The 19,827-nt window shown below is 48.3% G+C and overlaps 1 protein-coding gene across 2 annotated transcripts in view; it reads right to left on the reverse strand.

The window, feature by feature from the left end:
• LOC146816514 (uncharacterized) overlaps positions 1–19,827 on the reverse strand; it is a 452,270-nt gene that overhangs the window by 283,585 nt on the left and 148,858 nt on the right. For both annotated transcript variants that reach the window (XM_085610356.1, XM_085610355.1), the window contains exons 2-3: positions 19,475–19,553; positions 7,550–8,031 (exon numbers count right to left, since the gene is read on the reverse strand). In XM_085610356.1, coding sequence (XP_085466482.1) covers positions 7,550–8,031; positions 19,475–19,553 — 561 coding nt within the window. The remainder of the gene's footprint in view (positions 1–7,549; positions 8,032–19,474; positions 19,554–19,827) is intronic.

A 19,827-nucleotide genomic window follows, 5' to 3' on the forward strand; every position in this document is an offset into this window, starting at 1 on the left:
TCGTACAAAGGGGGACATTACAAAATGCATGAGTAGATTTCCTGAGCTCAGGGACGTACAGGCTGGAAGGCTTAATAGGGCAAAGAACTTTTCATTGAAACGGAGGTCTGATTGAAATTCACCAATTTCTTATAGCTACAATCAGCAAGAGGATTAAAAGCCATCTTTAGACATTTACAAGCCTAATAGTAGTCTATGAGCAATTAGGTGCATCATCAAGACGACAAACAATATTCACACCTAATTTCACACAAAAAACTAAAGGATAAAACACAATATTATATTATAGACAACCAAAAGATGGTTTCCAAAAAATGTATTGGTTGCACAGCCAGACTACGCCTGAACCACTATGACCTATATTAGCCCATTCAATCTCCCAATTGCTTCCTCTGAAAATATATACAGATTGATGTAAAGTCTATGTTGTTCCCCCACTTGCAAATTCTTTAAGTTTTCAAACACATTTTAGGTATACACAGTCCTATGCACAATGGCAAAGCATGGATTTTACCTTCTTGATCTAAGTTAAATAATTCAACCTTTCTTGGGGTCGTAACGGTATCAACCAAGCGAGCTATCCAACAGCCTATGGTGATTAAGTATCAGCTTCATGTCTATGTCTCAAATCTTAGGGCCTCACTTGGAGTCCAGAAGCTGGGATACTCTGTCAAAAATATGGCAAATATCCAGTTTACCAAACTCGTGGTTTAGAGTTGGGGAATTCATCAAGTTTCCGATGGTTTAGCTGATACCAGCTCCACTGGCTGAATCCTTTGACCAACTGCCCATAAGAACCCAAGACTATTTTTTGGGGGAGATGCTCCAATGCACTATTGGATTTTTGTGTGTTCCGGCCCCCAGGGAAAGCAATGCGATCTCAAATAGTAGTGCTTAATTTGTGCCGGTGCTTAGCACTGGCACTTATTTATCACGGCCGGGTCTAGACCAGCGTGTGACTGCATAACATGTGTCACACAATAAAATAAGTGTTCACATTCTCAATCTGTCTCCGGGAAGAGCTGTGCCGCTAATAAATCCATGCCTTCAGTCAGTGTTGCCGGTAGGCAGGCCACTGATTGGGCTGGACTTGGTCATGTGGGGCTTCGTGAGGCAGCGTGTGTAACCTTTTCAGAAATGCACCCCGCCGCCCGCCCTATGATCAGGACACGCGCATGACGCACAGGCAGTTCAGCACGATTATTTGAAGCTGCGTGTCGTGCAGCCGCTGGTAACCAGTAAGTAACCAACAGTTGATTTTCTGGAGCGTGGTGGTTTGCATGCACGGTAGCGTTACAGGATGTGAGATTAGGGCTGAGACAGTTAGTTACGTGCCCGTGAGACGCCTCTTCGCATCTCGGAAGCAGTGACTTGTTGGGAGATTCGACGCTGTCCCACGGCTGGGAACAAAGCACCCACTCGAATATGGTTTTGTTTCTTTGCTCTCTGATGGGCGCCTTGTGCACTGAAGGATCACTTACTACCCTCGCTCCCATCCTCGGTTTTCGCCCTACTGTGCATTGGCGCTGGAGTCTAAAGTACGACCGGCACTCGCCCCTTCAGTGAACGGAGCCAGACTGGAGTGCGGCAGAATTTTAACACACATGAATACGAAGCAGTCCCCGGTGCTGTAAAAAAAAAAACCACAATCTTTGTCAGAAACAAAACTGCATTCGTTTTGCAGATTATATTAAAGATATGAACCCATGATTAATAATTCAACTTTGCTATTGAAGCAGGACATGCTGTTTTGTTAACACTGTGCTTTTGAGTAAACATTGTGCTTTCGAGTAAAAAGGCGGCAGGCTGAAACTCACCGCATGCAGAAATATTTCAGGCCTCTTGGCCTCGCCTCGGGGTCAATGTCAAACTGTAGTTAGTTTCAGCTATAGTCGGGCTGTTGAATGATAATGGCGGCTCGTGGTGAGACCAGTGTCCCGGCGTAGTGGTGGGTGTCATGCCTGGCAGGGTCCAAGTGGCTGTCAGCCTTTGTTTTGGGCACATAGAGGCTGCAGCGGCATTTCTGGCCTTGGAATTCACCTAAAATGGGCGGAGTTGGAGAGAGGATACCAAAAGCATCCAGGCATTCCCAGGTGAACGTGTGTGCAGCCAGCTTTAAGTGAAAACTCCACGAGGAAGTCACGGTCACAATGAGGCAACTACTGGCCTGACGCAAAGTAATGGGGCCCCTCTGCAGAATGCGGTGAGGACCACCGAGACTCCAGTCTCTCAGTGAGATTCATAAGCAGGGTTGGATTGGAACACAAGTAGGCCCGGGCACTCCCCAAAAAACTGGCCCACATTCCCGGATCGTCCGTTTCATTAATCACACCATCTAGTTAGCCTGGCAGATTCCAATGAGACTATTTTTTGTTATGATTTTTGTAATTTCATATAGCGTGAACTCAGCCCATTGGCACTGGAGCAGTGTACATGAGCACCAGTAACATTACACAAGATCCAATTTATTTTTCTTTTAGGTGAGACAATCTAATTTTAAGGGAGATTACAGGATTTGCCAAGAACCTCAGGAAGTTGAGCTGACGCAGGGACTTGCACCTCGCTCTGTCAGCAGCTCTGACAATGAGCGACATCCAATTTGTTTTTTCCCTGGGAAAGGTGGTCTCACAGCGAGGCTTCTGCAAGAGCTCCCTATTACCCCCATCTCTCCCAAACAAGGCCCGAAAGAGGTGACAAAACTCGGCTTAAAAGAGGAGCCTCATGACGAAGGTGTTCACTGACGGAGAATTCAGCTGTGCTGTAACAATGTGCACCATGCAGATCACATAAATGTAGTTTATGTGCAGAGTTCTGTGGGTTAATACTTTTGTCACAAAAGATCCTTTTGTTTCTGTACAGTTCATATGTTAAAATAATAATCTAGCTCAGTGAACTACGAACTGCTAACAAAGAGCTGCATGCAAACTACATGGTACAGGTTACAAAGTTATGCTTTTTTCAGTCTTTCATTATGCTAATGTTGCTAAAAAAGGGTTTGTTTCCATAGAAGTAAATTCTTATTAGTAAATTTAACCCTAATCACTGTTACGTTTTGAATCCTAAGTTTGTGCTTCTCCCCAAGCACTCTTAAAAAAATGCCTACACCTGGTAGTGACCTTGGTCTTATATAACATTTTCTATACACTGACTTATACATATATTATTCACAGTCTTTGTGTGTTTGTTATAAAGTGCTTCAATACCATAATCTGGTATGAGAAGTGCTATAAAACAAATGAAATACATGACAAAGGGGCTATGGAGAGATGAGGGGCGGGGGACTTCCTATCAAAACTTTACTTGAGGAAGGCACTTATGCTGAAATTCAGATCGCATATTACATATGGCTTTCAGCAATGCCAGTTGAGGATGTGGGTGGAGCCAATAGTGACTGGGTGGAGCCGGGAAAAGTGGGTGTTGGCCTCCCAAAAACATTTTTAGCACCTGGACTTCATATTTTACAAATTAAGCACTGTCAAATAGGAAACCTTCAGCGGGGTCACAGCAACAGCAGATCTGCCGAAGGCACAGATCACCATTTGCCTGGGAACTATCTCCAGGTATGACAGTCATACTTCCACCAGGGAAGAGAAGTAGATCCCTCCAATGCCCCGGCGGACCGATGGACTGGCCGCCATAATTTGAGGACCTCAGTCTGTACACCGATAATGAGACAAAGGGGGCATTGGAAGAAAATGGCAAATGCCTTCCTGACCTTTAACCTGTGCAGACAATTTATTTTCCAACATATTAGCAGGAGAAATCACCTTTCAATCTTTGATTTGAATGCTCTTTTTGTCAGATTGACATTCGGGCATAGTCGTCTCTTCTTGAGAATATGCAACCTTAAACGGTGCAACACAAAACCCTATCTTCACAACATTTTCAAACAAATCACTGCAGCTTAGGAGTTTGTGGAGGTATCACGTAGTTCCTATCAATAACAGTCTGATCCACCAGTCTTGGAGCTTCTGTGTAGACCAATTCAATCCAACTAGAAGCCGCTGAGCCCCAGGCGCACAATGAACTAACTTCTACGCACTCGACATTTCAAACTATCCAAACCGCTGGCAATCACCTTTATAGAAATCTGAGGCCTATATACACCAAATGACACAAGCTTACAGATTCGATCAGCCAAGCCTCCTCCAAAAGTAATAACTGAGGTAGTCTTCACTCCAAACATATTCAAGAACAGGTCAAGAGCCACTAAACAAGGTTTCCACAACAAGGTGGGTAAAAATGTAATTCCTGGATAGAAAAACCTTGCTCCCTTTGTCAATTTCACCTTTGGTGACAAGATATTTAAAGGTTCTTCAGATCCTCCTCTGATAGCCTTGACAACGTTCTCAAAATTTTGCATTCTGAACTGAACCTGAGCTGCATTAAAGGGCGCACTGCACTGGTCGTGTAAGCGTGTGACTGCTACTATAGCTTGAGGGTGCAGTAAACTCCGCGTCCACTCATCCAATTTAAGGAAAGATAGGGGCGATGAAGGTAGCTATTTATAGGAGATAGAGGAAGTTTATTGAAGCTTTTAGTTATAATAATGCAGTTTGATTCAAGTTTGCTTGTGAGGTTCTATATCAAGGGAAGTCACAGCTCACATATACATTTAGACATTTGAATCCTGGAAAAGTTTTTTGATGTACACACATCATAAATCAATCTATCAGTACCTCAAATGCCTCAAAATACAGTTACTAGAAACCTGCCAGACAGCACCTGCTCCAGCCAAAAGGAAGACTCCATACACTTTGCACACCTATGTGCAAGTGCTGACCACTCATCTGCGGTCGCCTGCTTTTGTAGGTGGAAAGGCAGGCAGTGCGACAGGAAGTTTCACAAGGCCAAGTCCTTGGATGTAAGGAACACGTTGCCCATTTGCAAGCAGTAGGTCTCTTATTTTAGGCAAAGCCTCACCTAAAACCAACACAAAGTTCTGCAACCACATCGAGAACTTCAGCCTGCTAGATAAACACCAATCCGGCTTCAGTCAAGGCCACAGTACCGAATCAGCACTCACCCACATAATGGAGGACATTTAAAAAATGTTAGATCATAACGAATCATGCCTATTGTTACTTCTTGACCTATCTTCCGCTTTCAACACGGTTAAACAGGACAATCTACTGTACCTACTTGAACGAAGGATGGGCCTAACCGGTCCAGTGTTACAATGGTTCACCTCCTTCCTAAGCAACAGAACCCAAAGAATCAAGATGAAGCAATCATTATCTCAACCATCCATGGTCACCCTAGGAGTTTCACAGGGATCAGCACTGTCACTAATCCCTTTTAATCTACTCCTGGAATCTCTCGCCAATGCGCTGAATTCTGCAAACATTCTATATCACCTATACGCGGATGACACACAACTATATATGAAAATCTCCTCACCAGATGACTTCATCTCCCTCAACGCCATTCTTCATAATACCCAAAGTTGGCTCAATGGCAACCACCTCATGCTCAACACCAAGAAAACTGAATTCCTCCCCATCCCCCCTCCCAATCACACACCAAAGATAGACTTATGGTTGAAGTATCTAACTTCCTTCAATTGCGCCCCACACATCATTGACTCCGCAAAATCCCTGGGAGTCACCCTGGACAAGCATTTAAATATGCAGGCGCAAATCTACAATGCCACCAAGGGAGCCAATTATCAGTTGAGTATCCTAAGGAAACTTAAACCTTTCCTCCCACAGACTGATCTAAAAAGGACGGTACAAGCACTAGTACTACAGAGACTGGACTATGGAAGCACCACTCTATGCGGTCTTCCAAAATATAAGCTAGCACCGCTCAGGGCGTCGCTTAATGCTGCGGCCAGGCTGGTCACCAGAATAAAAAGAAATAACCACATCACCCTGGCCTTGAAGGCTCTGAACTGGCTAACCTACGAGGCAAGAATATAACTAAAGATCGCCTGCATGACACAAAGCCCTACATAGCAACACCCCCAGCTATTTAGCACAAAAGCTGGAGCGGTCAGGAGGATGCAGGCATTCGCGAAGCTCGAGCTCACTACTACTAAAACCTCAATCCTTCCACAAAAAGAACTGGGTGCAGAGCTTTCTCAGGTATCGCACCGAGGATTTGGAACACCCTTCTCCCAGATGTACGCAGAATCTCCTCCTTTGCCGCCTTCAAAAAAGAAGCGAAAATGTTTCCAATGAACAAATTAACATCCTAAAACTTTAACTCTGATGACTTTTTGCCACCGATTGTATCCAAACACCAATGTCTACCTCTTTTGTATTGTATGCGATTTCCGATTGTATGTAAAAAGTGTGTGATAACAGTGTACTGTAAAGCGCTCGGATACCCCTGTTGGTCATGTTTGCGCTATATAAAACTTTATAAATAAATAAAACAAAGAAAAAAAAAAAAGACTACTTTGTGCAAGATAAAGTGGCAGATGACAAGGATAAAGCTCCCCCAAAGCGATCAGTAACAGGAACTCTTCCAAAGCTATCTTGTCAGAAACAGTATCAGAATGAACATATATTAAAACACATACCGGTCATGTGGGAAGTAGCGGGTAAAACACCTCAGCAAACGAGGCAGCTAAATTTAGATGGGTTTTGGCATGCACCATTAAAAGTGGTGGGGCTTACGCAAGCATTTGTCATTGGTCTCTACACAGCAATTCATTGGCAAAGGGCCAGATTTAGAATTTGGCAGAGAGGGTGCTCTACCGCAATGGTGATTGAATATCCACTCTGGTAAACTGAAGGTCAGCCCACCTGATTTACAGACGGGCGGACCTTAAGTATGCAGAAACGGAGACTATTCGGTCTCTGTCACGGTCATATTGATCCGATGGATAAAGAGACGCCCGAGGTTGGGCCATTTGACCACCTGCCTGATTTAGAGTGTGCAATCAATTGACCAGTTTTTACTGTCAGTCACTTCCAGGTAAAACAAGGTGCAGTGAAAACTGCAAAATTACCCCCACCCCATGGGATAAATCGCCCATGTGTGGAGGTCATTAGTTTTTGTTTAAAAAAAACTAAAATCCCACTTTGGGATTTTATTTTGGAAAATACAGAGTAACTCTTTGATGGCCATCTATCTAACTTTCAATACACTGACAGGAACTGCCATGAAAGCAGTTTATGCCCAATGTTAAAAACTGTCCGCTATATCTCAAAATTTGGCAGGTAGAGGACTTCGTTATGGCGGGAGTAAAGTTCTCTTCCATGTTGACGGTTTTACATCCATCTACCAAACCCTAAATCAGGCCAATATTCCTTTATACGCACAACATGGTAAGATCTGATAATAACCACACCATATCGGGGCGACTTCCCACCCCGTATCCAGTGGCACTGCCAGTACTGCGTTAAGCAATATCTTGTATATTAGATCTGATAATAAACCATTGAAATACAGATCCACACTGTAGAACCTCTATGCCAGATTCCTAGATACACCAAAGAAATACTGTTCTGCTAAGTCAACTAATATTATTCCGGCTATTACAATACTTGAGGGTTAACAGTTGCAACTCAACGGTCAGAGCCCTCTGAATGTCGCCTACCTGTTGCATTTTTTCCAAGTCCAGGCTAGGCCTGCAGGTTTTGTCCCCGTAGCACTGCTTGTGTCTCTTGCAAGGCATGCCATGTTCAAACCCGGTCCCAACACTGGTGAAGATGAGCGGCCTGGAGGCCGGGCTTCGGCCCAGCGGCTGGAGTCTCTTAGGAGGGGAAGCGCTGAAGAGCACTGGACTGGGAATGGCGCCCAGTCCACCAGCCTGCTCCACAGGACGGAATGACATCCCGCACAGGTTTTTAACCTCCTCGTCACTGGAGGACGTAGTGTCATTAAGGCAACTAAGTCTGCTGACCTGAGACCACTTGCGCTTCTCAGCGGCAAACTCCCTGCTGATACGCTCAAGCTCTTCTTCAGAACTGTGGCGGTCCAGACTGGCGTGGATAAGCGCCCGAACCTTGCAGCACTGATTCTCTTGATTCTGAAGCTGGTTGATGGCCAACGGGGTCAAAGTGCAATTTCGTCTTCTTTCTGGAAGGGAACAAATCAAGTTACTTTGAGCGGTTCTAAATTATCAATGAAAGATTCCGAATTATTATAGAACATTTAACATGTGCTGCAGGAAGAAGAAATCCAGTTTACCAACCCCATCTTCAGAAGAAATGATCTAATTCTAAATCAGGGAAGACGTCACGTGGGGGTCTGCACTTGAACACTCCTATGTCTGCTCTCAAATATTTTCAACTTTTTGAAAAGCAGGAGGTAGTTCCGACACTAACCACTCGCTAGATGCAGGATGCGTGCACAGCATGTGGTTTACAATAAAACATTACAAACCCTCAGCAACTTATCAGACCAATATCAGCCCCAATCAATAGAATAATTTTACTGTTGTCATGTTCCTCATAATGATCTGTCTGGAAGTCCATATCAAAATGACCTCTGACCTGACCTCACGGTCCAGTTTGCAAAAGTAGACCACAAATCCCAATTACATTTACTTTTCCAAACTGAAGTTTCTTTAAGTACTATAGTTGCGGCCGCTGAACCAGTGAGCTACAGCTAGATGCCTTGCCGAATTAGACATGTAAGGACATCAAGGTAAAGCCTCTTTGAATATACTATCTTCAAGGATTGACCCTGGCTCCGTCCAGAAAACTAAAAAAAAAAACAAAATCACTGTCTGTCACTATATTGCAAAGCCTCAGTCCCACTCATGGGTATAATCCTGGATGAAAAGCCAAACTCATCAGCCTCACTTGTGCTACCTGACCAATCATTCAGGGTTTATAAAGCACGGCTACTTACCCGCGAGGGTCTCAAGTCGCTGAGGGGTGGGGGGAGACTGCTGCTTTTCCGTCCAGTGCTGTGGTTCAGTCGAAGAGTCAGGTTTTGAGATCGTTCCTGAATTGGGTCCGCAATGGGGACTGAGGTGGAGAGACAAGGTGTTCCAGGTCTTGGCAGCAAGGTAGGAAGGGATCTTCCTCCAGCTCTGGTCTTGTGGATCCACGGGACGCTTGGCAAATTGGGCGTAGTGGAGATGTCTGGTGGGTACGTGGAATGAGAGGCGGTGGTTCAGATATGCAGGTCCTGCGCATGAAGGGCTTTGTAGACATGCGTGAGGAGCTTGAACAGAATTCTTTTGTTAACTGGGAGCCAGTGGAGTTCTCGAAGGTGTTCAGTGATGTAGCTGGGGTGGGGGATGTCGAGGACCAGTCTGGCTGTGGCGTTCTGAATGTTCTGTAGTTTCCTGAGGAGTTTCTGGGAGACGCCGGCATAGAGTGTGTTGCCGTAGTTGCGTCTACTGCTGACGAGTGCATGGGTGATTCGGTGGGGAACCATCTGAATGCATTTCGAAGCAGGCGGAGCGTGTGGAAGCAGGATGAAAATATGGCGCTGATCTGGCAGTTCATTGAGCGGGGAGTCCAGTATGATGCTGAGGTTACGTGCATGGTCCGGGAGGGGTTGGTGGGGGGGAATCAGAGTGAGGTGGGCCACCACAAGTCGTCCCAAGCTGAGGGGGTGGGTCCTAGGATGAGTACTTCAGTCTTGTCCGAGTTGAGTTTGAGGCAGCGGTCTTTCATCCAGGTGGCAACGGCTTTCATCCCATTGTGGAAGTTGGTTCTGGTGGCTGTAGGTTCGTTGGTGAGGGAGAGGATCAGCAGGGTGTTGTCTGCGTAAGAGACGACATTGAGTTTGTGGCTCCTGATGATGCCATTGAGGGGGGTCATGTAGAAGCTGAAGAGGCTGGGGCTCAGGGAGGAGCCCTGGGGCACTTCGCAGCTGATCTCTGTGGATTCTGAGGAGGAAGGGAGGTAGTCTGACTCACCGTGTTCAGCGGGTGAGGAAGGAGTGGATCCAGTCCAGGGCCTTGTCGCGGATGCCAGTGTAATGAAGTGTCGTGATTAGGGTGAGGTGGGCGACTGTATCGAAGGCAGGTGAGAGGTCCAGTAGGATGAGGGCTGTGGTTACGCACTGGTCAAGGAGGGAGCAGATGTCATCGGTGGCAGCGAGGAGTGCGGTCTCTGTGCTGTGGTTGCTTCGGAAGTCAGACGGAGATGTCCACATCAATTAATTCGGAGAGTTAGGCATTGATGGCCTTCTCGATGACCTTGGCTGGGAAGGGAAGCAGGGAGAAGGGTCTGAAGTTCTTGAGGTCTGGAGGATCGGCGGATGGCTTCTTCAGCAGGGGATTATCGCTGTGTGTTTTCAGTCATTGGGGAAGGTGGCGATCTCAATGGAGCGGTTGATGGTGTAGTGAAGCTCGGGACGATAGAGGAGGCTGCTCTATGGAAGATGTGGGGCGGGCAAGGGTCCGTGGGGGCTCCCAAGTGGATGCTTTTCATGGTCATTAGTGTCTCATCGGAGGTGCGCGGGGTCCAGTTGCACAGGATCAGTTGGGTTGTGGCATGGTTGGGTGCGTTGGTGTCAGTCGTGGTGGAAGGGTCTTGGGTGTCGAAACGGTCGTTGATCGGCCAGATCTTGGGGTGGAAGGTGGTGCCAAGTTTATTGAAGAGGTCTTGGGAGGATGGGACACCTGTGGTCTCGCTGTTGGGCCGGGCAAACTCCTTGACGATGGCAAAGAGTTCTTTGCTGTTGTGACCGGATTTCAACACCATCCATTATTCTGCATGGTTAAATTTTGTAGGATCTAATATGGTTTCCTCAGATCATGTTCTACATTGCGCCCTTTCCTTTCTAAAAGGTACCTGCTAAATTGCGTAATTAACCAATACCCCCTTCAATTAAATGACTGCCCCAAATAGCATCCCACTGATATTCGAACAGACGGGCCTCTGTGACTGGCTTGGAGAAAACTTCTCAAAATAACATTCAAAGATGTTCTCACGTTGAGCTCAGTCTTGGAGGGTTCTAGGATAACTCTCAGCACTATTTCAATTGGATGGAAAGTTACCCCATCAACCTTTCGTACCAAGGAAACGCTGTCTTTTCAAGGTTCCCATACCCTTTTCCCCCGATTTTTCTTAATTTCACCTTTACATTTTAATTTACAACGGATGAATAGCCACATTTTGTGAAGTAGCGGTGACATGGAAATAGAATTGTATTCTTTACCAAAAGGCCCACATTACAAACTTGTTGTGCCATAATTCAGATGGCACTTGTGCCCTCAAGCACAAGTCGGAGTTGACAAAAAAAATGGCCAGATGTAGGTAAATGTCTACATTTTGTTAATTCAAATATCAATAGTCTAGGTGGAAGTTTGTCAGCAAGGTGGCCCAGTGAGTTACACACTCTCCAGTGACGTGCAATGATCGACAGTCCACAGTTCAAATTCAAGTCAGGCAAAGTCTGCCTTCTGAACAGCGGTGGGCTGGCCTTTCAGGTAGTTTGGGCAGATGGGTCTGCTTGAAAGGGCTAGTGTGCGGGCTGGTTTTTTGGTTCAATCACAGCCCAAGAAACCAATTGAAAAGCCAACGGCCACAGACTCGGCACTTTCGAGCTGGCTCATACGGAAGGGTCAGCACTGGTTGCCCTGGGCCTTTTGAACAGGTGCAGCGCCGAGCCTGGGACTGTACAGCGCCTGTGGAGAGCACAAATTCAAAACCTTTTTAAAGAGGTTGCTACCTGTGGGTCTGTCTGAAGCATAGTTACTTAGGCTGTGGTGGAGCTGCTCCATATAACAATGACCTATGAATGAACAGCTACTGCAATACAAGGAAGTCTAAAGAGTGAACACAAAGAGCAGGTCTCCAACTGACAGTAGCAGGACTTTCAGGATGGTGACTTGGAATAGAACCTAACAAGAAGGGTGTCAGAACTCACATATTCACTAATTCATCCACCTATACATTCATCTCAGTGACTTAGACACCCACTTCCGGAATCTTGACTGTAACCTACGTCACTACTCATGCTTTATCAGGATACATTCTGAGACAGGGAAGCTTGCGCAGCTGCTGCCTGATCTGTACCTGTACTGTGATGGGAAAGGGTTGTGCTGATGCTGCCCTGGCTATACCGTTGCTCCAAAATTGGGAAGCTTGCACTGTTTCTGCCCAAGTTGCACCTATTCTATGAGTGACGTTTCCGTAGCTGTTGCTCTATCATACAAATATACAACAGATATTTTGAATGCACTTGCATACCTGCCTAGATCAGTCGGAAGCTTCTGTTGGACCCAATGCAAACTCACTCATTATGCAGCCCTGACCCAGAGACTCTGGTTTCTGTCACAGCTTCACAGATTGTCCAAACTGTGACTCTCAGGAACTTACTTTTCATTCCTTTGCCTCTTTTTCCTTGATCATCACATTTGAGAGCACCTTGAAATAACACAGTTCAGGGTGTGCACTATACCAAAACCGCTCTCATCTATGGTATAATAGACCATAATGTTGCTTCATTTAGAACATGAAAGGCCTTGTAGTTGTGGCAGTAGACAACTGACTTGCATCTTGGGTCATCCTACCCTCGATTCCAGCACCACAGCATTTATTTTCGAAGTATCTGTGTGCCTAAAAAAATGTCGCTCATTCACTAATAAAATTAGCTCTCCCCATACAGAATGTGAGTCAGATCCATGGTTTCATGACACCTTCCCGTTGCAACACCTTCCCGTTATCACTCCCTACCAGCAGACAAATCTATCATGGGTTCTGTCTTAACCACCAATAATTCGATTCCTGCTGGGATCTGCACCTGTAACTTGCACAGAAGCAGTTTTTTCCTTTGCCAATGGCTATGAATACGAGGGTCCAAATGTTGTTTATTAAGACCGACTTGGACTATTGATAGCGCGCCATATATACCTCTATTAAAGAATAATTATCTATTTCCTTTTCTAACATGGCGCTTCCAAATAAGTTGAATCGATACGTCCCGTTCTCAAAAAGACGCACGAATAGGCTGACTAGGCATACAGTCCATGCGTATTACCCAACAGGAATACTATAATCAACTTGAAAAGCCTTTTTAGCTTACTACCATAGGAATATATCGATCTCTGCCACTAGATTATGATGTAATTTAAATAATCTTGCATACATATAATTCACTCAGGTTTAGAGACCCCATTCAATCATGGCCCTTTGACCCTGCCTTTGACCCTGCCGGAGCGACCTTTGACCCTGCCTGCAAGTAGGTCGCCCCCCCCAGCTGCCACACGGTCCTCCTGTGCCCTGCTAATGCCTGCCAGCTCTCGCCGCTGCCAGTGAGTCCCTGCGCCTGCTGGCTCCCCGCTCGCTGTGCCCTGCTCTGTGCCCCCAGTGACCCGTTTTCTCCTTCTGTACCCAGTTTTTGTCTGCTTCGCCCGCTCTGTTGTGCCCTGCTCTGTGCCCCCAGTGACCCGTTTTTTCGTTCTGTACCCCATTTTTGTCTGCTTCCCTCGCTCTGTTGTGCCCTGCTCTGTGCCCCCAGTGACCCGTTTTTTTTGTTCTGTACCCCGTTTTTGTCTGCTTCCCCCGCTCTGTTGTGCCCAGCTCTGTGCCCCCAGTGACCCGTTTTTTCATTCTGTACCCCGCCCCCTAGTCCCACGCTCCAGCCCGTGCCCCCCTACCCCCGCTCCCTCTGGTCCACCTTCCCGCCGCAGCACCCTGCGGCCACGCTCCCCGCTGCCCCATTCGCCACCCCGCTCCCGCCTCCCAGCTGCTCCTCCCTCCCACTTATATGGAGGCCGCACAGCGGACGCGTGCATCGGGCGCGCCGCTGGCACGCCGAAGGCGCGCCTAAGGCAAGCCCGTCTGCGCCCGTCCGCGCCCAGACCGCGCCCAGTGCCAGGACCCCTGGCCCCCGACCCTGCCAGCCCACCCAAAGAAGATACAGTGCTACCGCCCTCCACGCACTCAACACCGGCCAACATCCAGCCTGCTTCAGAGCCACCCAGAAACGCACCCATGGAGCCTTCACCTGCCACGTCTGCAAGTTCACCTGCCCCCGGACCTGCACCGCGCACGCCAGGACAGGTACCAACAACAACCACCTCAAGTGCATCCTGCTCAACACTCGCTCCGTCCACAAGCACGCCGTCGAACTCTGGGACCTCCTCGACACAACGGCTCCGGACGTCGCTTTCCTCACGGAAACCTGGATGAACGCCTTCTCAGCCCCCGACATCGCCATAGCCATCCCAGACAGCTATAAGATCACCCGGAAGGACGGCATCAACCGAGCCGGAGGCGGCATCGCCATTGTCTACAGAAACACCATCCGCATCACGACCAACACCGACGACACCCTTACTGACGCCGAACTCCTCCACTTCCAGATACACACCGACCACAAGACCACCCTCATCTACAGACCCCCGGGCCCTCGCACACAATTCAGCGAAGCCATCGCAGACGTCCATCAGCCCGCTCGCCCTCGCCTCCTCCGACTACATCCTCCTAGGGGACCTAAACTTCCACCTGGAGAACAAGGACAACAACACCACCACCCTGCTAGACAACCTCGCCAACCTCGGCCTCAAGCAACTGGTCAACACCCCCACCCACTACGCCGGCCACACGCTGGACCCCCATCTTCTCCTCCAGCAACCACATCTCCTTCAGCCACTCCACCGGACTTCACTGGACTGACAACAGCTGCGTCCACTTCAACTTCAGGAAAGCCACAACTCACCACCGCCCGCAAAAAGCACCCCGTAGATGCTGGAGCAAGATCACCACCGACCAGCTCACCACCTCCCTGAGCCAAAACCTACCCTCCTACACTACGGACCCCAACGAATCAGCCCTCAACCTCACACAATGGATCACCAACTGCGCCGACGCCCTCGCACCACTGAAGAACCCCCCCAGCAACTCTGACGGCAAGAAAGCCTCATGGTTCACCAACGATCTCAAAGACTCCAAAAAATCCTGCCGTACCCTCGAGCAAACTTGGCGCAACGACCAGTCATCAGGAAACATGACAGCCCTCAAGACCGCCATCCGCAAACACCACCAGCTGATCCGCACCACCAAAAGGGCAGCTTTCAGAGACCGATTGGACAACAACTCCCACAACAGAAAGGAACTCTTCAGCATCGTCAAAGAGCTCTCCAACCCCAGCGCCAGCAACGACATCACACCTTCACAAGACCTCTGCGACTCACTCGCAACATTCTTCCACCGCAAGATCGCCGACATCCACGACAGCTTCGGCACCCACACCACGCACCCTCCCACCAAGTCCATGCCCCCCACCACCGCCCTCTGCACCTGGAACCCCGTCAGCACAGAAGACACCACCCACACGATGAACTTCATCCACTCCGGCTCCCCAGCGGACCCCTGCCCACACCACATCTTCAACAAAGCAGACTCCATCATCGCACCCCAACTCCGGGACATCATCAACAACTCCTTCACATCCGCCACCTTCCCGGAGAGCTGGAAGCATGCGGAGATCAGCGCCCTCCTGAAAAAAAACACCGCGGATCAACAGACCTCAAGAACTTCCGCCCCATCTCGCTCCTCCCCTTCCCAACCAAAGTCATCGAGAAGACCGTCAACAAACAGCTGACCACCTTCCGAGACGAACGACTCCCTCGACCCATCACAGTCCGGATTCCGAGCGAACCACAGCACTGAGACAGCCCTCATCGCAGCCACCGACAACATCAGGGCCCGGCTGGACAGCGGTGAAACGGCTGCCCTCATCCTCCTCGACCTGTCGGCCGCATTCGACACCGTCTGCCACCGCACCCTGTCAACCCATCTCCACCGCGCCGGGGTCCAAGGGAAGGCCCTGGAATGGCTCACCTCCTTCCTCGCCGACAGAACCCAGAGAGTCCGTCTCCCGCCCTTCCTCGCAGCGCCCACCAAGATAATCTGCGGCGTACCCCAAGGATCCTCGCTCAGCGCAACCCTCTTCAATGTCTACATGAGCCCCCTCAAAGCCATCGCACGCAAACACAACATCAACATCATCTCCTACGCCACCCAACTGATCCTCTCCCTCACCAACGACCCCGCCACCGCCAAAGCCAGCTTCCTGGAAGGAATGAAAGACATCGCAGATTGGATGAAGCTCAGCCGTCTGAAACTGAACTCAGACAAGACGGAAGTCCTCATCCTCGGTCCATCCCCCTCCGCCTGGGACGACTCCTGGTGGCCCCCCCGCCCTGGGAACCGTCCCCAAGCCCACAGACCACGCACGCAACCTGGGATTCATCCTTGACTCCTCCCTCACAATGACCAAACAAGTCAACGCCGTTACATCCTCCTGCTTCAACACCCTCCGCATGCTCCGTAAGAACTTCCGATGGATACCCACCGGAACCAGGAAGACGGTTACCCAGGCCCTCGTCACCAGCCGTCTGGACTACGGGAACGCCCTCTACGCCGGGACCACCGCCAAACTTCAGAAAAAACTCCAGCGAATACAGAACGCATCTGCCCGAATCATCCTGGACATCCTCCGGCACAGCCACATCTCGGCCCACCTGAGAGACCTGCACTGGCTCCCCGTCAGCAAGAGGATCACCTTCAGACTCCTCACCCACGCACACAAGGCTCTCCACGACATGGACCCGAATACCTCAAAACCCGCCTCACGTTCTACACACCTACCCGCCAGCTCCGCTCCGCCAGCCTCGCCCTCGCCACGGTCCCACGGATTCGCAGAACCACCACCGGAGGAAGATCCTTCTCCTACCTGGCGGCCAAGACGTGGAACTCCCTCCCAACCCACCTACGTATGACCCAGGACCATCTCTCCGTCAGGAGGCACCTCAAGACCTGGCTTTTCGAGCAGAAGCGGCACCCCTCCCCCACCCCCCCCTCCCCCAGCGCCTTGAGACCCTCGCGGGTGAGTAGCACGCTTTATAAATGTGATTGATTGATTGGCCCCCTTAGTCTCCAGGAATCTTGCTTGACCCAGATAACGTCAGGGGTCACGTCCATTCCATCACGACCGGTCCCGGAAACCAGCCGGCTATAACTAGTACACGGCTTCCCTCAAGATTTACCAGTCCTGATCTGAAGGGCAGGTTGAGGCGGTCACGAGAAAGGGACACAGTAAGTAGGCTCCAGCTGCTCCAGCCCAGGTATACTTTTCATGCTCGATGACTATGAGCTCATGGAGTTATTTTGTATCCCTTGCCTTTTTAGTTCTGGTCTCCTTTCTCATCCGCAGCACTCGCCGGCAAGGCCATCCTTTACTGACAGAGGGGTAGGCGTTTCTCTTTCTGCCATACTACCACACCGCGCCTCCGCGCCCCACACTATGCGCTAACTTCTAACTTTATATGTCTTGGCAAATTGTTTGGATTACTTCCTAATCAAACTGATTCCTCTACCATTAGGACGCGCATAAATTCAGGTTTTTTTGTGCGGTTATTATGGGGCGATTGAGATTAAGGTACTATCATCACTGCACTAATGCTGTCGATAATTACCACGGTTGCTATTTTTCCAATTTTACCTATGCCAAGCTTCCCACAGATCTATGAAGTACACATGCTTATCTACAATTACTATAAGCAAAGTAACAAATATCTGGGCTAGTTATAAGGCGGGAACACGGTCTAGGTGATTCTGCCCTCAGAACGGACCCTTACTGGATAACGATCATTTTACACAGAAGTGCCTCAATACTAACATCGCAGTTAGTCGCATTATACTTGCGAAAAGTTCTTGAGGTAGAGATGAATCACTACGAGATTGGAATCCATATTTGGTTAATGATACTGTACCCCCAATTTATGTTTTGTACTGTGTCATTTCTCGGTTTTCTTCTTTTTTATTTCCCCAGCAGGTTGGGATCACGAGAATACGAATAATACGTAGCTCCTAGCGCTCAGACGCATGTTGACCTTAATATAGGTATGGTGATAGTCCAGGGATTTAAATCCCCTCGAGCTTCGAGAAGCCTTTGTTTAATTGGTTAGAACATTCTGCCCTCTAGTGGCAGAATGTTCTAATAGCCTTACAGCCCTTCGTAGCAGGGCTATACCAGCTATTAAAGTCCCATCCCTTGTTAAAGTCCCTCGCCTTCGGCTTCGGCCTTTAACACGCGAGCGGGCCTTTAATACCCGGTATAGCCCGCTTTGGCAGGCTATAAGGCTATAGTGTTGTACCCGTCCTGTATGTGTGGGAGAATAGAGTCATGATCCTTCTACTACTGTCACAGGTCCTTAAATATATATTTGGGTTAAAGAAGGTTGTGCAGCTGCTATCCATGGGATACCTTAATTTTGTTGTAAAGCTGCACTAAAGAAAACAACAATATTCATATTGCCAGTGCTTGTTTGAATGTAGGATGTGCGTGAACCCTCACAAAAATATTTGAGAAGAGTTTACTTTTGAATTTACGTGTGAAACAAGCTTTTTCTAATATAGTAGTTGACTTTGTAAAATTTTAATACATAACGGACAACTTAGTATCATTTTTAAAAGTTAGCTGAGAAGTGGCCGATTGTGAAATTTTAGCCAACAACACTTTGTATGCTGGGGTTTTGTGCCCCTGAGGAAACCGTTTAAAACAAAAACTACAAGCCCCACAATGCAATGTGCCTGTGGTTGAAGAAAAAAATAGATGATGGTATTCTCTGGCCTCTTGCGAAAGTGCAGGGTTGTGAAATGCAAAATAAAAGTTTGTTTCTGGTTGTTTTGCATTTTTTCTTGTAGGCAATGAAAGGTTAAACAGCCCAGTGGGCGAGAGGGCAGAGGTGCCTTTCAGATGCAATTGCAAGCATCCCACTATTAACTGGCTGACATCAACACTCCTTAGAAAACCTGCAATGGGTGCAACGTGCCAGACTGGGTCTAATGTCCTGTCAACACTAATACGGTCCTGCCCCCCTCTTCCCCAACGCGTCCTCCACCTCAAAGGAGGTGGGATTCAAACAGGGTCACTGGAATTATACGATTGTGCGACCGTGGTGATTTTTACCTAATTATACATGTGTCACAATCCATCATCCGACGCATAATCTGCAGATTTTACCACAAAAAAAAAAAAAACTTGTTTCAAGCTCAAATGGTTCAAAAGTTACTAAAAATGCAGCAACATGTGTTGCCGCACGGGGCAAGGCTCTTTGCAATGCTGGACAGGTCACCTTTCTGTTGCTTATTGTTAAATTTGGGTGTTAAACTTGTACTAATGAGGTGCAACCAATGCCCAGACAGTTTAACCAAGTTTACAAATTATGAAATAATTCATTATTTCATCATTTTTAAACTTGGTAACACGGTCTGTAAAAAAGTGCTGCATTATGCCGTATAATGTGTCTTTTCTTGCCGCATAATTTACTCAACCCTGCCGCATAATTTAGCCCTCTCCTGCCGCATAATTCCAGTGACTCTGGATTTAGGCAGCATGCTTACACCACTATTGTGACACGCCCTGCCGGAACAAGTGTAGCACGGGCTGCAGGCCCTGCCCCTCGAAGGCCGCCAGTGAGTGCCAGTCTATTCCGAAAGGCCAGTCCAGCAATGCTTCCGAGGCCGACATATGGAGTATAATTGAATTCGATATTAGTCACACTTGTAATTTGCAGTGCTTAGAAGACCCGTGTGCGCCGTACCTTTGTCAATCTGTGCAAGCTCCTGGTTCTCGCCTTCTGAGTCCTCGCTGTCCTCCTCATCGCTCAGGGGGCGGGAGATCTGCAAGGAAGGCAGGCAGACATTAATATTCGGTTACATCTGATTTCCGCACCCCCGGACAGAATTTCCATTCAGCGGGCCCGGCCCCCCCTGCCCTCCTTCCAGCTGCTGCCTCTGGCGCGCGCAGCGGTCTCTGGCCCACAGAACACGTTTCATCTGCTGAGAAATGGTCTCATACAGTAAGGCAGGAAATAAAACACAGCCCTGCGGGTCTGTCCCCGACCCTGCCCTTCTGCGCTCACCATAAATCCGGTTTCCATCATGTACGCCTAAA

Source organism: Triturus cristatus, chromosome 6 (genome assembly GCF_964204655.1).
Source record: "Triturus cristatus chromosome 6, aTriCri1.1, whole genome shotgun sequence".
Taxonomy (NCBI): domain Eukaryota; kingdom Metazoa; phylum Chordata; class Amphibia; order Caudata; family Salamandridae; genus Triturus; species Triturus cristatus.